Source organism: Myotis lucifugus, unplaced genomic scaffold (assembly GCF_000147115.1).
Source record: "Myotis lucifugus unplaced genomic scaffold, Myoluc2.0 scaffold_208, whole genome shotgun sequence".
Lineage (NCBI taxonomy): Eukaryota > Metazoa > Chordata > Mammalia > Chiroptera > Vespertilionidae > Myotis > Myotis lucifugus.
Genome location: NW_005871256.1, coordinates 82,549 through 104,256, shown reverse-complemented (window position 1 = coordinate 104,256; position 21,708 = coordinate 82,549). Strand labels below are relative to the sequence as shown.

Below are 21,708 nucleotides of genomic sequence, written 5' to 3'. Positions count from 1 at the left end.
AGTCCCCTGGTTAAAATGTAAAGCTGCACAGCTTGCCTATGTCATCTTTATGATAAGTTAAACAGCAAGAGGATTTAACTTCCACTCTACATTTTACTGCCAGGTTTTTATTGAGATCAAGTATCGCTGCAGCATTCTGACCAGCCCAGATTTAGCAGCAAATGGCAGGAATCATATAAAATGCATTTTTTTTTTAACAAAGTGCTTTTCTAAGATATACATACATATATAAATAGGTACAAAATAAAGTGTCAACATTAAAAAGCTCAACTATTTAAAAGCTTTTAACTATTTAACTTAAGTAGTACATATAAAACACTGAAATGCAAGGATATGGAATCTACTAAACAGATTCAAAGTCTTTTTTGAAATGCAAGACCAAAAAATCAAATTCTGGTTTGCAGAGAGGAAAAAAGTATCAAAAACCAGAATTTCTAACAGAGCAGCTAGAAAGGGGCAATTTTATAAACCTCATCAGTTGAATCTCTATCATGAGGTGATTTTCACCTGATTGCAAAACTGCCAGATTTTGGAATACATTTTAATTTGCCAGACACACTCTGTCAAAACTTCATATACTTCCAAGTTACAAACTTGTGCTTTGCCTTCTCCCACTGAAAAAGGAAACACTTTAAACAATGAACTTATATATTCTATTCAACTATCGATCTGAGCTTATCATCTGTTCAGTGTGAATGCACTAAGCAGGTGCATTTCCACTCAGCACACAGGAAATCTGGTGCATCACAGTTCACAATGTCAAAGAAGCTTGGTAAGCATTGCTCAGACGTTGCTGTGTGTTTTAGATCCAAACCTTTGTAAGCTATAGCTTCATGTGCTGTCACTTACAAATGGACGGGGGTGAGGTGAGTAAAAGAAAATGAAATACACTATACAGACAAAATATAACTAAATAATAAATTCTCCGACGGGTAATGGAGAAACAGATACTCTCCCAGCAGCTAGGTCTGAAATTTTTGGTATTATTTTTTTCTGGTTAGGTAGGAATTTTTTTTTAAAGTATAGTTTTTTCAGACTTCAAACCACAAGATTTGAGAATAAAACAGTAAGAGAGATAGGATGGAAAGATCTGTGGAAAGGTTTATAATGTTGCCTTGACAAAGAAATTTCTCCTCAAGAGATAAAGCTTTAACATAGTTAAAACACTGACTAATGAAGCTGTTTTATGTGAGCAAAACAGAGCACCTAAAAACTAAATGTGTTAATAGTTCTCAGTTCTAGAAACTATAAAAGAAGTCACATGTAAGTCTGAAGAAGCTAGTTTGAAAATACCTGTACAAAAATATAAAAATCTATAAATTTTTTTTGTTTTTGTTTTAAGCTTGTGTTGATCTTTGAAAATATTACATGCACAATAATACATCGATTGGAAAAGTGGCAACTAAAGAATTAGATATTTTTAGCTTTTCTCTTTCTTTACATATATATATGTACATAATACAATAAAAATAATCTGTATTTTGGTTGTTTGGTGGAAGTATACTAAATAACCTTTAAATTTTCAAGGCCAAAAACTATTTTATCAATAGCTTACTAAAATGAAATATATTAAAATTTCCTACAATAAGTGCAGAAATAAAAAGACAGACACCTAAATGGCCACCAACTTATCTACTATGGAAGCGAACTAGAGGAACAGCAAAATAATATTTATATGTGTGGATGCTCCTTCTGTAGATAATTGGACCCAAACAGAAATAAAATTCACAGTTCAGTAAGATCCCTAACCCTGACCTTTTCGTTTCTTTTTTTCTCCTTTCAGTCATACATTCATACAGTATCATGTAAGCTGTGCAAAACTTTACTTAGACTGGCAGTTTGCCATATCAGTTGCATTTGTCTTTGGTACAAAAAATAAAACAATCGTAATAATGTGCAAGTATTTGTCTTCTTCCGGTCAAGTACCGAAATATGAGTTTTCTAGAGCCATCTTTTTTTTTGTTTTTGTTTTTTGTTTTTTTGTTTTTTTTATACAATACATAGACTCTGTGGCATATATCTACATTTCAACATAGTCCTATATACATTCAAAAAATCTGAAAAAGAGTTGCAACAAAAAAACATTTAAACCCCATAATTTTTCCATCTATATATCTTGTTTTTCCTCATTAGGGTTTTCATCATACAAAATATTACCAGTTTTATAGTTTCCCCAAAATACAAGGCACAAAGAATATGCTTTTTTTTCTTACTTGCACAGACATATACATATATATATGTGTGTGTATATGTGTGTGTGTATATACATATATATACACACACACACACACACCATATTGAGCTCAGAAAATGAATATCTAATATGGCACACGGGCATGAGTGCTGGGTTGTGCCATGTACAAGTGACATTAATGGTTGTGGAAAATTCGAACAAAAAGCAATAATTCTAAAAACAATCTAAACTGTTTTTTAAAAATGCTTCCTCGATTTTTTTGTGTGGTTCAGAGCATAAACCTGCCACAATATATGGCATTTACTAATATCTTCACCCCTCCAAAATGTTTTTCTTTAACAGATTTTTGAAATCTGTATCTAAACATTTAGTTAAATATACGAGTTTCAATTCTGATGCCAGTAGCAGTTGTAACCACGGTTTATGCTCTGAAAATGCAATAATCAAGTATTTTGGATCATGCGTCGCTTATGCTACTTAGTTCTTAAAACAATGTAACCTAATTGTAAATGTGTACATAATGCCAAACTGACATGCAAAACAGAATGAAAATTTACAATGAATAACATAACAAACTCAGACATTTCTGACCAGTGGTCCAATGAAGCTGATTACACTTTTGATGCTGGTATCCTTAGTCCTACAAGGCCTCCGGTGGGGTTGCCTTCTGCGGTCTTCTCTAACACTTGGTTAACAAATTCTGACGTTTGCCCAGCAACTGGGAGACCTGAGGGAAAGGACAAAAAGGTGCACTTAGACACAGGAAGGAGAGGGCATTGGTGGGAGTGTGCTGGCCCTCAGCTGACACGGGTCCCTGATGAGTGCTCTGCTCCTGGTTACTGCAGCCCAGAAAATACCTCCACAATTAAATTGGAGCCCACAATTTTAAGATTAAAAGGGTCAAACCAAGGATGACCATAAAGAATAGTTAATCAACATTTTAAAGTGGGGTAGATGACAAGTAATAACAGCCCAAAAAGACAAAAATGCAGAGCTTGCAAATTATCAGACCATACAAAAATGAAACTATAAAAATGGATCATACAGTGAATGACATGGGAAAGGCAAAAAAATAAAAAAGCCATATGAACAAATCCTAACAGATCTTTAATGACAGAACTCAAACCGAACATATATCAAGAATAAAGATAAGCTAAACTCACCTATTGGAGAAAAACTGCCAGATTCACTAACAAAGAACATCCAACTATGTATTATACATAATAATCTAAAAGTGAATTTTATGGTATGCAAATCAAAAATTAAATTAAATTTTAAATGTGTTTTTAAAAGAGATGTATCTATGTTCAGTGATTCAGAAAGATAGAAATTAAAAGGGTAGGCAAAGGGATATCAAGCATATACAAATAAATAGTAAGAAAGCTGCATTCATGATTATATTATCAGATAAGACCGAATTCACAATGATAAAGACTATATTCCATCATTAAGACCTAGCCGTAGGAATCTTATTCAAACGGCCCAGCATTCAAAAGCAAGACCACAGAAAACACGAGAAGACACTGAAGCACCTTAGAGGGGCTTTGCTCCGTGCTACATAATGTAGATGGGACACCCCTACAGAAATAAAGAGGAAAAGAAGACAAGACCTGATTAAGAACATCTAATAGACATGTACTAGAATCTTGCTATAAAATAGAAAATACATCATCTTTTCAAAAGCCTACAAAACATTTAAAAATGTAATGATATTATTAGGTAGCTAAAGAATCTCAATAAATCACAAAAAATAGAAGTTAATAATAAAACTAAGAAATAACGATCCCTACCTTCTGGAAAATTTTTAATCTCTCTCAAACAATTCTTAGGTCAAAGAGTAAATCAAACCTAAAGTTACGAAGAATTCAGAAAACAATTAAAATACGACATCAGAATTTATGAAATACAGCTAACATAGAGGTTGAAAGAAATTTCAAAGGCTTTTAATTGTTAATAATAATAAAATAAAAAGAAATGAATTAAGCATTTAACTGAAGAAATTAGAAAAACTAATAAATTCAAGAGCTGGTTCTTTGGGAGATTAAGTAAGACATATTATAACTGACTGACTCAAGGAATAAAGAACACAACAGGTATCAAATAAAAAATAAAAATGGAACACTAGCCACTGATAGAGAGGAAATTAAAAAACAAAGGCAATTTTAATACATTGAAGGGCCTAGAGGAAGGGAATAATTTTCTAGGAATATATAAATTATCCAAACAGTCCAGAAGGTTATAATCTAACTGACAAATTATCATAGAGGGCATAGGATGTTTTCTAAGTTAATTACCAAAAAACCCACTGGACCAGATAGTTTCAAGGAGTGTTCTACCAAACCTTTAAGAAAAAGAAACTGTATCCTGGCCAGTTTTGCTGGGTGGATAGAGCGTCGGCCTGCAGACCAAAGGGTCCCGGGTTCGATTCCTGTCAAGGGCACGTACCTTGGTTGCAGGCTCCCGTCCAGCCTGGGCCTTGGCCAGGGCTCATGCAGGAGGCAACCAATCGATGTTTTTTTCTCACATCAATGTTTCTCTCTGTCTTTCCCTTTCTCTTCTACTCTCCCTAAAAATCAATGGAAAAATAGCCTCAGGTGAGGATTAACAAAAAAGTAATTAATTAATTAATTTAAAAAAAAGAGGTCACCAGTTTGATTCCCAGTTAGGGCACATGATCAGGTTGCTGGCTCAATTCCCGATAGGGGGCATGCAGGAGGCAGCCAACTAATGTTTCTCTCTCCCCCTCTCCCTTCTTCTCAATCAAAAAAAAAAAATCAATAAAAATATACTTGAACAAACAAACAAAAACCCCATAAGCCCATGGAAAATTTAAACAAGTGACAGGAACCCAAAATTCAAGAGGATGGGAAGAAACTACGAAAAGCTGTAAAACCTGCATGGTATCAATAATATCAATGTTTGTGCGGGATGAGTCAGAAGAAGTAATGGACCTGAGAACAAAGGAAGTCTAAAACAGCCAACAGGTGAACCACCGGAAGGCACAGGAGGCCGACAGGAAGACAGCTGGACTGTGAGAGATCTAGTCCAACTGAACAGTGAGTCCGGGCGAGTGCAAGGAGCCCACAGGAAGAGAAGGGGCTGCAGTGTGTAGCCCGTGTGAACTCAGAAAACTGACCAGCCATGACTCCCTTGCAGGACAGGAGCCACTATGGATAAGAATAAAAATTGAGCAAGACAGGGACAATAGATAAGAAAGAATGGTCCAGATCAAATGGGGAGGGACACAGAACAAGAAGTCTCAGGAAGAAAGCTGCCGTGTGACTAGTGTGACAGGCTGGCCCTGCCAGAGCTCCTCTTCTTGCCTCACCTGACTGTGGCCTAATGACTCAAATGAATCAAATAAATCCCCACACCTTTGCTTTTGTACCACCTTGACCCCTATGAAAGGCACTTCCCTGGTTTGCTTCTCTCTCTCGCTCTTCCCCACCTGCTTGCTCGGGTGTTCCCTTAGACTCCGGCCCTGTGCCTCACTGTGGCCTCGCTGTGGCCTGCAGTGACTGGTCTCTCTAGGATGAACTTTCTTTCCCTGCTCCTCTCCTGTGTCCTCTCTTGTGGCTGGACGTGAATGACCATCTCATGAACAAATGCAAATTTTTTTTACATTAACCGAAAACAGGGGTTTCTGTGAAGTTTGAAGTTAGAAAAGCTATCGTGAACAAAACTTCCTTTTGAAAGTTCAAAAAAAAAAAACTAATTTCACATACAAATAAATAACAGAAAAGTATCAAGGTCAAAATCCCATAAAAAGTAAGACCAAAGAAAATAAGATTGCTACAAACAATAAAACTGTGCCTAAAAGGCATGAATAACCATAAAAAGGATGAAAACTATAACCCATTATTATTTCAAAATGAACTGGAAGACATTAAAGAAAATGATACAAGATATGACAGAACAGCATAATGAGAATAGAAAAACAGAAATAAGAGAGAACTCAGAAAAGAATTAGAAATTTAAAAAAATTAACTCTTGAAATTAAGGCAAAACTAAAAGGAACACAAGAGCAAATAAATGTAACAAATAATGCTTTTAAGAGAAACAGAAGTGAAAGGGAGAAAGAATTTTAACATTAAAAATAGGCAAAGAGCCAAAACCGGTTTGGCTCAGTGGATAGAGCGTCGGCCTGCGGACTGAAAGGTCCCAGGTTTGATTCCGGTCAAGGGCATGTACCTTGGTTGCGGGCACATTCCTAGTGGGAGATGTGCAGGAGGCAGCTGGTCGATGTCTCTCTCATCGATGTTTCTAACTCTCTATCCCTCTCCCTTCCTCTCTGTAAAAAATCAATAAAATATATTTAAAAAAAAATAGGCAAAGAAAAACCAACCCACAGGTAGTAAGTCCTTAAAGAAGAAAACCAAAGCACGGGAGTAAGTCCTAAAGAGACTGGGGGCTGAGTTGGGCCGCAGCCTCTGCCCGTGGGTTCCCGAGGAAGCTTGTCCTTCCTCAAGTAAAAAACAAAGCTCTACCTTTGTCCCGGCCAGGACACCCACCGCCTCCAGTTCTCTCCTTTGCTGCTGCTAATGACAATATGACTTGCTCTACGATTCGAAAGCTATTTTTATGTAATGAATGTATGTGCTCTTGTTTATAAATGCCTTATTTAAAGAGAAAAAAAAAAGAGATTGGAAACTACATACCGAAAGAGCACACTGCACACGAGAATAGCAACCTAAAATTACCAATGCCAAGATACAGTCTAGTAAAACTACTGGGATTTAAAGAAAAAGAAAAAAATCCTGTCGACTTCTAGGCAAAAATAGCAAATGACTTATAAAGAAAAAATCAGGCAATTATTAGCTTTTCAACAGCAACACTTAGTGCCAGAGAAAAATGGAGAAACATATGTAACATAGTCAAAGAAAGAAAATTAGTCAAGGATTTTGTATCTGGTACAACTGACTTTTAGATGTAAAGGGAATATACAAACTTATCAACATAGAAGGCCTGTAAATTAAAAAATAAGAAGGCAAAAAGAAATTTTTCTTATAGCACTAAATTCCTCCCTTTATTTAACAAAGAAAGACTGAAAAGCATTTTGGAGAAGAAGAAACAGAAGACAGAAATGTACTGAAAGAATATAAAACAAATGCTTTAACACAAAGAATATGTAATGTAGCCAAAGCCATTTTATGATGCCTCAGGGTCTTCACAGATCACGCTCTGCCTCAAAGCCCTAGGGATGCTGCTGATCTGTAGGTGATCCGCTCCGGTGCCAGCGCTCTCACGCCTATGCGTGCGTTCGCTGCCCGTTCTCCCGGTCAGGTAGCTGTGCCTGACTTCAGGATGCCCACCTCTGTTCCTTCCCATGTTGTATAATTTGTTCAGGGATGGAAATCAGGCAGTCAAGTTTGTTAGAATCCTGTGGCGTGTATTAGGGGTAAAACGAATAGATAAGCACCTTGACTACAGTATAAACTGCAGGCCTAACAGCTCAGAGATCTTTATTTTCCTTTTCCCCAGAGAAAGTTAAGATTGCTAGAAGTTTTTCTTCCTCAAGAATTAAAATAGTTCAGTGATGAGATCTAAGTACAACATGTGGTAATGGGCAGTAGATGTTGATGAATGATAAATCTCAAAAGACAAAAGTAGGCAGCCAAGCAATGATTCTCTCTCATCATCAATGTTTCTATTTCTCACTCCCTCTCCCTTCCTCTCTGAAATCAATAAAAATATATTTAAAAATAAAATATATATTTTAAAAAAGAGACAAAACTACTTGTAACGAACAGTAACTACAATGAGATCACTTGAGTTTTTTCTTTTCCTCTTGAAGCATATATTTTACGCTACATGTTGTTATTGTTATTAATTATCCAGTATTCTTCTTACCAAGAGTGTCTTTAATGAGGATTTCAAGCTTCTGCCCCATGTTGGGTCCTTTCTCCTCTCTTGGATTCTGTACTCGGTTTACAATCTCTTGCTTGATGGAGTTGATTACAAACAATAAATTATCTGTAAGACAGAACAAGACACTTGGAGTGTGTCACTAACATAGAAGAATTTGCTTTTAATTATGTAATAACAGATATTCAATTAAAAAATGGAAAATGTTTAAGAAAACATTAAGCAGTAATAGTTATAAGCTTTCTTATCCAAGCAGACTAATTTCAAATGATGTGCACTTTTTTTTAAAAATTTATTTTTATTGATTTCAGAGAGGAAGGGAGAGGGAGAGAGAGACAGAAACATCAATGATGAGAGAGAATCACTGACTGGCTGCCTCTTGCACGCCCCCTACGGGGGACCGAGCCCGCAACCTGGGCATGTGCCCTTGACTGGAATCGAACCCAGGACCCTTCAGTCTGCAGGCCAAGGCTCTATCCACTGAGCCAAACCAACTAGGGCTGATGTGCCACTTTTGATGAAACACTGAAGACATGTATCAATGTCCACTATCCTGTAAGCAACTTGCCCTATTTGTCCTCATAGCTTTAAGAACTATGACAGTGCCTAGTATATTGATTCATAAGATCTTAGTAAATGTTTATTAAATAAATCAAACAAAGTCCTTCAAAGACTAAAGATTTAAGAACAAATTTCCCTATCTTAAAAAAAGCTTAAAGAGAAAGAGCAGAATTAACCAAAAGTAAAGAGGAGGAAAATAATAAAGATAATAGCAGAAATCAATGAAACTGAACGCAAACACAAAAGAAAGCGAAAGTTAACAAAGCCTAAAGCTGGTTCTTTGAAAACACCAACAAAATGGATACCTCCTCCTACCCCCAATCCTCATCCCCAGCTAGACCGATCGATTATTTATATCTAGAATGAAAAAGGGGTTATTACTTCAGAATCTAGAGCCATTAAAAAGATAATAAGGAAATGCTATGCCAACAGGGTTCAATCCCCGGTTGAGGTGCATTTCTCTCTCACATCAATGTGTTTCTCTCTCTCCCTTCCCCTCTACATAAAGTCAATAAAAACCTCTGGTGCAGATTAAAAAACACAATCTTTTCCCTATTTGAGAATGATAATTGCTTCAAAAAAATCCCAGAGCATCTACATACCTACTACTAGAACTGGTAAACAAATTTAGCAAGATAAGATATAAGAATAATACTAAAAAATCCATTTCATATGCATTTATAATCTGCAAAGAGTTTGAAAATAAAGTTTCAAAGATAATTCCATTTACAGCAGTACCAAAAAAATATAAAATACCCAGGAATAAATCTCACAAAAGATATTCAAGCACTCTATACTGAAAACAATAAAAGAAGATGGAGAGAAATTAAAGAAGCCTTAACTAGATAGAAAGAGATACCAAGTTAATGAATTGGAAAACTCCATTTTGTTAAGATGGTAATTCTCTCAAAATTGATTTACACACACTCAAAGCAATCCAAATCAAATTTCACTAAGCTTTTTCTTAAAAAGGTGATACATTAATTCTAAAATTATATGGTCATGCAAAGGACCTAGAATAGCCAAAACAACTTTGAAAGGAAAGAACAAAATTGGAGGACTAGCAAGGACTAACACTACCTGACTTTAACATTTACTATAAAATACAGTAATCAAGATCGTTTACATAAAATAAAGATAGACAAATAGATCAATGGAACAAAGTACAGAGTTCAGAAGTAGACCCATACATACCTGGTCAATTGATTTAACAAATGCAAAAATATACAGCCACAGAGCTGTATAAAATTATGGATAAACACATTAACTGAACAACACAAAGATAGATGCCAACATGTGTCCAAAGAAACATAGACCCAGAAGGCTCCCGGTGGCCCACCACATCCCCCTGCAGTGTGAGCCAGCTGGGTTCTAAAAGACATACAAATGCCGTGACATTACAATAATTACATCTATACATATTCACAGAGCTCAAACTCAAAATCCTAAAACAGCAAGAAAGAAGAGTAGGAAAATGGAGATTTCCATTCCAAGAAGCCAACTATTGTTTCATCTAATTCATTTACCTTGATTAGAATGGCCATTAATAAATAAAAACATCAGTTCGTTTAACAAGTTATAAACTTCACAGCTGGAAATTCTCTTTCTGCCCTCACAAATGGAAACAAGATAATCAAGATCAAGGATTAAGAAAAACTACACAAGTTTATGAGCACCTATGTGCCAGACATCATGCTGGACTTAAGAAAATCTCTAGACACAAATAATAATTGATCATTTTGCCACTGTTTCACTTTCTGATACAACTTAGTCGAAAAGCTACACAGTGAAGTTGACAATTTTAGAGGCAAAGGAACATGCAAACTCTATGGTACCAAGCTTAAGGAACAGTAACAGCAAGGGAGAAAGGAGGGACACAGATCAAGCCAGAGCTTTCTAACCCCCTAGTGTGCTATTAACACGTTAAGCGCCAAGCCTATCTTGTCTTCCTTTCCCTTTAGCCCGAGATATCCGATTTCACCAATATGCTGGCGGCACCAGTGACTGATGAGTTCTGAGTTCTGGATGCAAAGTATAGTGTCAGTCATCGGTGACTAACATGGCGCTTAATGTGTTAAGGGTTCTAGATGTATGAAAATGGTCCTCTCCGCCCACAGGGGCCTCTTCCTCTGAGTGGGATACCGTTATATTCCAGGATGCCTTAGAGATGATAATTTTCTACATGAGCCATGATGTGAAAGACTGGGAAGTACTGATCTAAACCAACGATTCCCAAAATACGCTAGGAAGGCTGCATAAGAGTAACCAAGATGGTGTTCAACATGTAAATTCCTGGGTACTCCTTGCACAGATTACAATTCAGAGGATCTGGGAAGAAGCCTAGGACGCTGTATTTCAACATGGACAGAGACAAATCCAACGTGCAATCAACCTTGTAAACCAGAGATCTAAACTATCCATTCAAAGACTAAAATAAACAGTAGTCAATACATCTGGCTAACCCAGCAACACCACTATAAAAGTAAGAAATGACCATGCTCACAAGTAAATGAGCTCCTCAGGGCAGAGATGAGATCTGTCTGGGAAGCCCCAGATGGAGACACTCACGCTAGGACAGGAATGAGTAAGAAGAGCATGTAGTTTACTGAATGGATTAACAAAAAGGAAGCTGGGCAGAATACAGGGAAAGCAAATAACATAACCTAAGGAAAAGAGTGGTCAGCAAAGTAAGAGGAGGTTAATCAAATTCTTAAAGGTGTAGGTTTACCGTATTCTGTGTTGAGGCCCCATAATTTCACTTTATTAGCTTCATACTGGGCTTTTTTCTTTAATCGACAAGCCCTGTGAAAGGAAGAAACCATTAATTCACTTTTTTTAAGTGAACATTCAGAATATACTTCTCTTTATTGCTGTCAGACATTTTCTAATAGTAACCAAAAACCACTGCCTGTATATGTAACTCATTTACCAAAAACCCACAATATAATAATTTATCCGAACTGATTTTTAAAAAATTTTAAGAAATTCAAAAATAAAGCCCTCATAGATTGCTGGTGGGGATATAAAATAGGACATATAGCTACTTTGGGAAGTAGTAACTTCTAAAAAAATTTGCTTTATTACTTTGGAGATAACTACTTAGACAGTTTTTCTTATAAAATTAAACATACACTCCTGGGTATTTACCCTAAAGAGTTCAACTTATGTTCACACAAACACCTCTAAGTGAATGTTTGTGGTGGCTTTACTCACAATGGCCCCAAACTGTAAACAGCCCAAACGTCCTTTAACTGGTGAACGGATAAACTGTAGTACATTCCTACAAAGGAATACTACTCAGCAATACAAAGGAACAAACTATTACTCCTCACAGCAACATGGATGAATCTCAAATGCATCATGTTGAACCAAAGAACTCAGTCAAAAGGCTATCTGCAGCATGACTCCATCTATATACATTCTAGAAACTACAAACAAAACACAGATTGGTGGTGGTGAGGGGTTAAGGGCGGGAGAAGGGTTTACAAAGGACCATGAGGACATTTTTGAAGGTGATGAAAATGTTTAATATCTTGATTGTGGTGGTGCTTATATGATCAGTCTGTTTGTCAAAACTCATAGAAGTGTATATTAAAAGGGGTGAATTTTAATTACTACAAAATAAACAAAGCACGAGGCTACGATAAAAATTTTCATTGTTATACTAGACTTGTGCCCATTTACCTCCCCCCTTTAAAATCTTTTTCCATTAAGCATAAATAGTGCCTTTTACTTTCAAAGGAAAAATTGTAATTCTCTTTTATAAAAGTTCATTTCTGAATAAATGGTTGAGGGTCACATGAGCTTCTACACAAGCTCGCTTCCAGGCTAGCCTCACCTCCTAGACCAGTGATGACGAACCTTTTGAGCTCGGCGTGTCAGCATTTTGAAAAACCCTAACTTAACTCTGGTGCCGTGTCACATATAGAAATTTTTTGATATTTGCAACCATAGTAAAGCAAAGACTTATATTTTTGATATTTATTTTATATATTTAAATGCCATTTAACAAAGAAAAATCAACCAAAAAAATGAGTTCGCGTGTCACCTCTGACACGCGTGTCATAGGTTCGCCATCACTGCCCTAGACTTCACTTACATGGATGAGCATGACCAGCACTGACCTGGAAGCCAGCTTGTTCTTTTCCTTCCTTGACCGTGGCCGGGCAGTTAAGGGGAGCTCACTGACTGGAGTCAGGTCACTGATGACTTTGTTCAGTTTCCGCAGCTCATTGCCTATCTGCAGCAGCTTTTTAGGGTTGGGAGTCAGGTCTTCTACGTCAGTTCTCCTTGACTTCTTTACTGCGTATTTTCCTACAGATGGTTTAAAAGAAGTTTAAGTTACACCATTTTATTTAACAGGAGATACATTTTCTACAGCCATATTTTAAAACCACATCTCCCTCACCCCCCTTTTCTTGCGCAGAAGTCTTGGCATGTTTCAGAAGTCTCAGAATGTTAGCACCCTCTGCTAGAACTGCTAGCCTTCTCTCTTTCCCACCTTGTGACGGCAAGAAATGGGGGTAATATGATGCAGCTCCAGCCTTTCCATTCCTCATTACCTCTAGGTTTCCAGCCCCAGCATGACAGATTCTTATTACTGCATGATAGTAAAAAGCATCTCAAACTTTAGGACTGGAGTACAAGTTCACCTGCACACAAACATCAGGGCTAGGGTGTAATACCGTATATGGTCAGAAAAAGATTTTGGAGATTTTAGATCTTTGATGCTCTGACTGAAAATGTGTCAAATATATAGAGTCTTATGTTGGATTCAAAAGTCCATCAAGTAAAGGTTGCCTTTTTTAAAGGTCTTCTTTGGTTAGTTTGGTATATAACTCATGTAAGAGTTATATACCAAACGAGGGATGGCTCTGTCCTCAGAACCACGTACACCACACAACTTTCCTAGTACTCTCCACACGCTTTCTGGACCTATTTATTGGTCCTGTCTTTTCACTGAGGTAGAAAAATTGATCTCAAGGCAAAAACTGGGTTTTTATTCATTGAGAGACAGTGAAGTATAGACCTGGGTACCAGGGAAAATGAGGCACACATATACTTCTGATCCAATTCCAGTGTCAAAAATGCTTAGCAACTGAAGTCTGCAGCATGAGTGATTATTAAACTGTGTACTGAGCACCAAACTTACTAATGCCCTCCACTATGGGTTAATGTAAAAGGATGGAACAGATTTTGGATTAACATAAAAATAACATTTTTTGCAGAAGGAATTCTATTTAATTATATCGTCCTGGGTTCACAATTCGAAATTTGACCTAAGATTATAAGCTTCTCTCAATCCTTATTTTCCACTCTTCTCTCTCCATTCCTTCTCATACAACTATTTTTCCTTTCTTTTCCTCCCCCTCCTCTTTCTCCCCACCACTGTGTGGATCCCAATCTCCCCATTTATATTAGGCCTCGAGACTGAATGAGAATGAGAGTGAGTGCTGGAGCCCGTTCTCTTTCTTCCCAACCCTATGGTTTATATAGCAACTGTGACAGGCCAGAAATCAGCAATTCCCTAATCATTTCTTGGAAGTAACTAGACATGAAATCATTTTTGCACAGGCTTGCCTCCCTGTTTCGGTAATGGTTCTCAACCCTGGTAAAGCGATTTGTGCAAACACAGCAGCTCTACTGCTCCGCTCTCCAGTTTGCTAGGAAGGGTTGAACACCAACATACAATGATTAAACATGTAAAGTGACACACAACCTTTGATCACAATACCCTCTTACCATGATGTAAGCCATTTTTCTGATACACATTACTTGGCAAGGTGTCTCGGTTCCATTCAGATGGCCTTAGCATCCTCTCTTGCTGTGATGGTGTGAGTTGTTCACTGTACTCCCAGAAGTACCTTCTTTTACCTCTCTTCCGAGAGGATACTGAAGTCATCTCCTTCAAGTCTTCCATGGAATCATTTTCATAGCCTTAAAAAAAAGAAAGCCCCCACCCCAATGTTTAAGTGCCACAGATTTCAATAAACCAATCAGGACAAACAAAAAGATCCTTCTATTTGTCACTTGATACATTTCCTTTCATCTGAAAACATCATTGCTTATCACTGGCATGTCAAAGATTATAAACCAGGTCTATAAAATAACTTTTCATATAGAATCTCTAACTCAAAATATTCAGAGATACTATCCTCTTGCTGTTTCTCTTTGGTTTTCATACGTTGGTATATGACACTCTGTATCTTCATAGGATTGAGAGAATAACGAAATACAGCTACAGAAATGTCAAAAGCCCCATGAGATAATGGTACTTAGCCACTATCCTGTGATCTTAAAATGTCTTTTTAATATTAATGCCTCTGACACATCCCAACAGAAAGCTGTGTGCATTTCTGGGGTGATGTCGTACTAGGCAGAATCTTGTGAGGCAGCAGTGCCTCCCACCCCACCCCTTTTGTAAAAGTACACAAGTGGCAGTTCTCACACAGGCTATTAAAAACGTATATGCCGTGCTCGCCTCGGCAGCACATGTACTAAAATTGGAACGATAAAGAGAAGATTAGCATGGCCCCTGCGCAAGGATGACATGCAAATTCGTGAAACTTTCCATATTAAAAACAAACAAACATATATGCCTATTCTAATATTTTTACTGGAAACAATCTGCATTTACTTCATTTTTTTAAGCAGTTGTTTTCCTTACTAACAGGAAATTTCAGAAAATACGTAATTCCAAGCTGCTGGGATAACTGGTCAGTTCCAATACAGGCTGACGTCTCAATCTCAGATACCCTCAGAGAATGCCCACCGTGTATGTACTCCATGCACTAGGGCAGTGATGGCGAACCTTTTGAGCTCGGCGTGTCAGCGTTTTGAAAAACCCTAACTTAACTCTGGTGCCGTGTCACATATAGAAGTTTTTTGGTATTTGCAACCATAGTAAAACAAAGACTTATATTTTTGATATTTATTTTATATATTTAAATGCCATTTAACAAAGAAAAATCAACCAAAAAAATGAGTTCACGTGTCACCTCTGACACGCGTGTCATAGGTTCGCCATCACTGCACTAGGGCTAGGTACCTGCGGTAGTTGGGATGGGCCATGCACAGGATGTCCACAACCCTAAACCTAAGGTGGCCAGAAAAAAACTGGGCTGCACTGGCCAAGCAAAATGACCACTTTCCCTACTAAAAATGTGTACTCCTCTGGAACTGATACTAAGAAAGTGATGACATCTGAGTGTTTGCGGGGGGGGGGGGGGGGGGGTGTTAGAATTTTTCCAGGTTTTATTCAGATTAAGAATTAAGAATATGATTCCATTTACATGACATTCTAGAAAAGGCAAAATTATAGGGACAAAGTGATTGCCAGGAGCTGGGGGTGGAGGGAAGGACTAACTATAAAGGAACATGAGAGAAACTGGGGGGGGGGGTGATCAAATTCTTCTGTCTTGAGTGTGGTGATTACATTATGACATGCACTTTGTCAAAACTCATAGAAGTGTGCACAAAGGGAATGGATTTTACTGTGTGAAAATTTTGCCTCAATACACATGACCTTTAAAAAGAGAATCAGTTGAAGAGCCAAATGATGTTGAGGCAACAGTCAGGACAAGTGCTGGACAGGATTAGAGTGCACCTGTGGTTCTTTAAAACAACATGGCAAGCAGTGGGACCGCAAACCTTAGGTTCTTCTTTAAGAAATAATGCACAAGTTCAGTGACACAATAATTTCTAGAAGTCTAATTTTTAAAAATTGTTATATAGCTTTGGCCCTTTTACTTGTGTGAATGCTTTGCTTCAAACAGAAGATTTTATCTTGTTCCCAGTTTTCCACGGAGCTTTGGAAAAGGTGCAATGGCCATACTGTGCCACCTGAGATGGCCTTTTTAAAAAGGCCCTTGCCCAGGCCAACCAAAAATTACTGGCTCGCAGAGATTACCCTCATATGCCTGGGAACACCTAACACTGGCAGATGGACCAACCCAAACACTCCCATCTTCCCGCCAACATCAAGAACTGGTATTCCACATTTAAGTCTATTCCAGCCCCAAGCATCAGGGAACATTTTTATATACAACTTCCTCAGGTGGTGGTGGTTACGTGCACTTGTGAGAGCTCACAGAAGTGTGGACTGAAAGGGGTGAACCCGTGTCCCCAACACTATATGATATGCTCCCTTAGCTAGCAACTTGTCCTTACATATTTCACTTACAGATACTTCATTTCAGCCTTATAAGAACCTGATAGGACAAGATTATTAGCCTCCTTTTCACAAAGAAACACTCATGGAGGGTTTAGATGACTGGGCAGAGCCTGGGACTGACTGAGGCCCCATGACTCAAGGAGTTTAGCTCCAGCTGAGTGTCCCACTTTCCCTGTGCCTATCCAGTTAAAAGGTCTGAGTGGATTTTTTTTCATATACATTCCACATTAAATTCAGAGTCATGAAGAGTTTTATTTCTTCTATCCCACCCAAATTAGTTACCAGTTTTATTTACTTTATATATGTTGTCTTTTTTTAAGTACTTAAAGGATCATCAGTTTTCTTTGACCTAATATTTTCACATTTTCTAATAGCATACACCGTAGTACACATGTACACACATGTACACACACACACACAATGGACTTGGTAGCTGAAGTCATCCACCTTTTAATACAGAGACTACCATGATCCAGTAAAATGCAGAAATATTATATTCCCAGATCACTGGTCTAGCACTTAATGTTTTTAAATATCTCCCAAAGCATGTTCTGAGAAACACTATTACTATAAGATATGCCTTCACACCCAAGTGAGTTCTATGGTCAAATAAGTTGTAAGAAACTCATCCTGCACCTCTCTCTCTTGCAAGTCACAGCACACATAAATGTATGAGAAAACAGAAAATACAACAGTAAATAGATCCAGTCAACTCTGAGCTCCATGAAGACGAGGATCATGTCTATTCTGCTCATCTCTGTATAGCCAATGCCTAATACACACAGTGCCAGACACAAAAGGAGGCACTCAAACATTTCCCACGAGCGTTTTCCCTTTTTTCTTTTTTTCATTTAATGGGTTACCATACTGATCTCATTCCTTCCTGACATAATTATCAAAAGAAAGTAAAAAAGATTATTTATTGCCTAAAATTCCAATCACACATCTTTGGTTAGTGAGGATTACTGCCATTAAATTGGTAAAGTCGCTCGTAAAAATGTTTAGTAGGGATTACAAAATAAACTCTCATTCTGGGGGCCCAAGTCTTAATCTTACCCCATGTAACTCCATGACCCCAAGCCATGTAGCCTGACCACAGAATAGGCTCTATTAAAACTTGGGAGCCAGTCCAGAGTCGGGACTGAAACTCCATTTACACCTCTGCGAGAGCTTTGTAGGCTTGGGCACTGTAGCAGCGGACTGCCAAGAACCAGCATCCAGGGAGCTAGTCACCACAAAAGGGCCTTTATAAACTGTCCGCTGCAAATTAAACCAATCAACCCACTCTAAAACTAGCACTCTGAAGAAACTATAACTATTCCCACTTTTCAGCTTCAAAGAATTCCTTCCTGCTTCTCACCAATAATTCACTTTTGCATCCCTAAAGTCGCTTGCTTAGCTCTTTCTTTCAAGAAACAGGGAAATTTTCATTAGCAAATATGAATAAAGCCCAGTTACAACCACAAAACTGTACTGACTTAAGAATATCATTCATTAACATTTGTGGGAACTAATAAGTGATACCAACCAAGGAGGTTGTACTTGAAGTCAACTGAGAGTGAGTGAATTCAATGCCATCCAAACACTCAGCACTGTTAAGTTGCACCAAGAGGAGAGCCAGCCCTAGCTCTGTTTTAAAGCAGCGCTGGTTGCTTCTTCACACCAGCAAGGAAATGCGGCCTAACAGGACAATACCACCTGTAACACCGGTTCCCCTGCCTTATCAGAGTCAAAGGCTGAGAAAATGGAAATGAGGGTCAATCTACCAAGTGCCTCTCTTCATGGACCCACTCAGCTCCCAACACAAAACCAAGTCAAAAGCTCAAGAATGAATTTAAAGTGAAGTTAAAAGTCAAAGAAAAGAAAAGCTAAAACCAGAAGTGGGGCAGATAGCATAGCTCCTTGCCGGGTTGGGGGATTTACTCACTGATTTATCTATTCCTTTAAACACCAGCTGGCACTTCCTTTCTCCCACTTTCCATTTCCCTTAGTTACTACCTGTCTCTTGTTGGTCTCCCTTCCCCTACCCTCCTATCCTAATTCTAAACAATAGGGCTGACTGCCAGACTTGAGGACCACACTGGTCTTCCTATGGGAGGGAGCTGAGTAAACCACCAGCTACAAAGACAACTTCCCTTGAAATATTTCAAAGCAGATTTTATTAGTTTGTTGAAAAATTTTCCTGCTAAGGAGGAAAGACAATTGTTCTATCTAGACTATACAGAGTTCTACACTAAACCAAAGAAAAGGCAAAACCTTCTTTCCTCCACATTAAACTTAATGTACCTTTTCCTTAGTTGCAACCCCACACCCAAGTCAAACAACTTGGTTGTATCAAATACATCAAGCTAAGCATTTGTGTAATAGTAAGATTGCACTAAAAGGAGTCTTTCAGTAATAACAGTGCTTCAGTGCCTACAATATAGCTACTATGCCTTAAAAACCCTTCCAAAAATTAAATACCGATGTTTATACTGACTGCTGGCAATTCCAGCAATCATCATAACAAACGGAAAGGGATTTCTTTGACAATGTGTAAGGTTTTTTAGTAACTTGATTTTTCACGTAGGCGTTACAATATCAACATTATTTCTGAAAAAAAAAATAACTTTTGCTTAAACTTGAAGATCTTCACTTCTTTGTGTATTAACTGTGTTCCACTTGGCAATGCCATTTTCATAAATAAACTGCACAAGCCAACAGCAGCAACAGCCCAAGCATGTAAATGCTGAAGTGGACCACTTCCCCACAGGTTTCACTTTCTCCCTCTATTTGTAAGCGCTCTATATAAATAAAACAGTCTCCTTCATGCTTATTCAATTAGAGCAGGTATTTTTCTTAAGTGGAAAAATACTGTGCAAACAAGAGATGGAGCAGACAAAGAAAAAGCTCTCTTTTACATTATTCACTCAGTAGGCTTTGTTGGTTATAGTCATGAGTAACATAAACCATCATCCCTTGGTCCCCCATTCTAGGGACTCCTAACTTACCTCAACAATAACAGAGGGACTCGTGCATAAAAAGCGAATATTTTTAAGCCAATCAATTCTTGGCATCTTTGCACAGCTGCTCAAGAGAATGATAAATCAGGTCACTTAGCATACAATAAATTTAGAAGTAGCCCTCGAGGAATCAGCATATGAGCCACAATATGAGCAAAAGTGGTTATTTTAGAGCTGTCTGAATAGATAAAAAGCAATTACATATCCGAGCCAAGATATTAAGTCATTTAATCCTCACACTAAGACAAAGAAAGCATCCACAGCAAAACTTCCTATTTCCACATAAGAGGAGATGACAGGTCAGTCTGTAAGCCTCTAAGCATTATAATACCTGGTTCAGAGAAAGTGTCACTAATATCATCATCCTTGTCATCTTCATAATCTTCCTCCTCCTCCTCCTCCTCCTCCTCATTTTCAGAAAGTTCGTGCTCGCTGCCAAATCCTTCATCATGGTCCTCATCATCGACATCCTCCTCGTCGTCCTCCTCTTCTTCAGGACTGCATTTGGTTGGCTGTTCACCCAAGTTGTCGGAGACAAAAAGGGAATAATTGTGCTCTTCTTTTTTCTGGGATGAATCTGAGACCGATGTGCTGGCAGAAAGGCTGCTACTCTCTCCTGCAGCAATGGCCCCAGGACCCTCCTGGGGCAGGGGACTGAGTAGTAGTTCCTGGGTTTCTTTAAAAGGCAAAGCTGGAGTGGCATGACCCTGGAGAGGCTCCGTCCCTTTCTTTTCTGGCCTCTTTGCTACCACCCCACAGTAGCAGGTGTTCTCCTTTGCTGCGTCTGCGTGAACCTGGCTCAGCGATGGCCGGCTCTGCTGCACTGGGTTGATCTTTACTTTTGCCTTTTTAACATAGTCTTTACATTCAACATGAAAGTTCACCTTCTCAGTATGATGCATGTTGGTCTTCACCATGATTTGTGTGCTTGAAGTGGGTTTACTGGCTTTTTGGACACAGTCTGACAAAGGGACCTCAGCTTGGAGAATCTTAGAAGAACATACAGGGGCGGCTGCTCTGCTTGCAAGCTTTTTACCAGGGAATGAAGAAGGCAAAGGATTTTGTTTGACACTGAAAAGTGAATCTGGGTAATACAGGGAATCAGAAACAGACTGCGAGTCTTCACTATTAAGCTGGGCCAAAGTTGGAGTTTTACTTATGACCTCTTCATCTTGGTAAGGGCTGGAAAAATCATCAAGACCCAAGTAATCCACTTCTTTTGTTCCCCAGATGTCACAGCTGGTTAGCTTGGTGTACTTGGTTAAGTCTTCACAGTATGTATCCCACTGCTCCCAGTTTGAGGTTAAAGTGCCCTCGTTATCCAGGACATCTGTGAAAGACTCCAGATTTTCAATGTCTTTGCAGTCCTCCAAAGAAAGGAAGCTGTCTCTAGGATTCTGCTGGTAGTTCATCTCTCGATCCTGAGAAAGGTTTAAAAAATAACACACCATATTTTAGGAAAGAAATATTCACCTCCATCCACTTTCATATATCAAATTGATGAACAAGTGCTTGAACTCTGCTCTGTTTTATTTTAAGATAAAGGCTACTTACATGAAACTTTACCATTCCATATACGTAACATCATTTCCTTGGGCAAGAAAAAAAAAGAGGGAAAACATGTCCCTTGAGAGGTTGAAGTATGGTGCAAATATCAAGGCCTATTAAACTTTACTTTAAACACTCTTCCTGAAAAGAAGTTTATATTTCCTGATCTTTGACCTAGAAGGATAGTGGGACCTCCTTAGAAACAAGCTTGTTTACAAAGCAAATAGTAAAGACCTTACCTTCATCACAGAAGAATATGCCTTCTTAAATGAGAACTTAAAGTTAGAGGCAAAGAGCAATCCAAAGAGAGTTGGAACTCAGCCACAGAAAAAGAAGCTCTTTGAAGACCTTGTAACAACTTTTAG

The 21,708-nt window shown here is 38.2% G+C and overlaps 1 protein-coding gene and 1 non-coding gene across 12 annotated transcripts in view; one reads left to right on the top strand and one right to left on the bottom strand.

Annotated features, from left to right (window-relative positions):
• Window positions 1-21,708, bottom strand: part of CREBRF (CREB3 regulatory factor) — a 43,821-nt gene that overhangs the window by 2,674 nt on the left and 19,439 nt on the right. For 5 of the 11 annotated variants that reach the window (XM_023761420.1, XM_023761419.1, XM_023761418.1 and 2 more), the window contains 6 exons: window positions 20,127-21,216; window positions 14,363-14,557; window positions 12,745-12,934; window positions 11,349-11,422; window positions 8,045-8,167; window positions 2,786-2,921 (listed from right to left, as the gene is read on the bottom strand). In XM_023761420.1, coding sequence (XP_023617188.1) covers window positions 2,806-2,921; window positions 8,045-8,167; window positions 11,349-11,422; window positions 12,745-12,934; window positions 14,363-14,557; window positions 20,127-21,216 — 1,788 coding nt within the window. In that variant the 3' untranslated portion in view covers window positions 2,786-2,805. Of the gene's footprint in view, window positions 1-2,776; window positions 2,922-8,042; window positions 8,202-11,123; window positions 11,190-11,348; window positions 11,423-12,744; window positions 12,935-14,362; window positions 14,558-20,126; window positions 21,217-21,349; window positions 21,387-21,708 lie in introns of those variants that run through there. The other 6 variants (XM_023761424.1, XM_014463389.2, XM_023761421.1 and 3 more) reach the window with 5 other exon arrangements.
• On the top strand, window positions 15,094-15,200 carry LOC111827722. Its single transcript, XR_002831410.1, has one exon. It is a non-coding gene; the product is annotated as a U6 spliceosomal RNA (small nuclear RNA).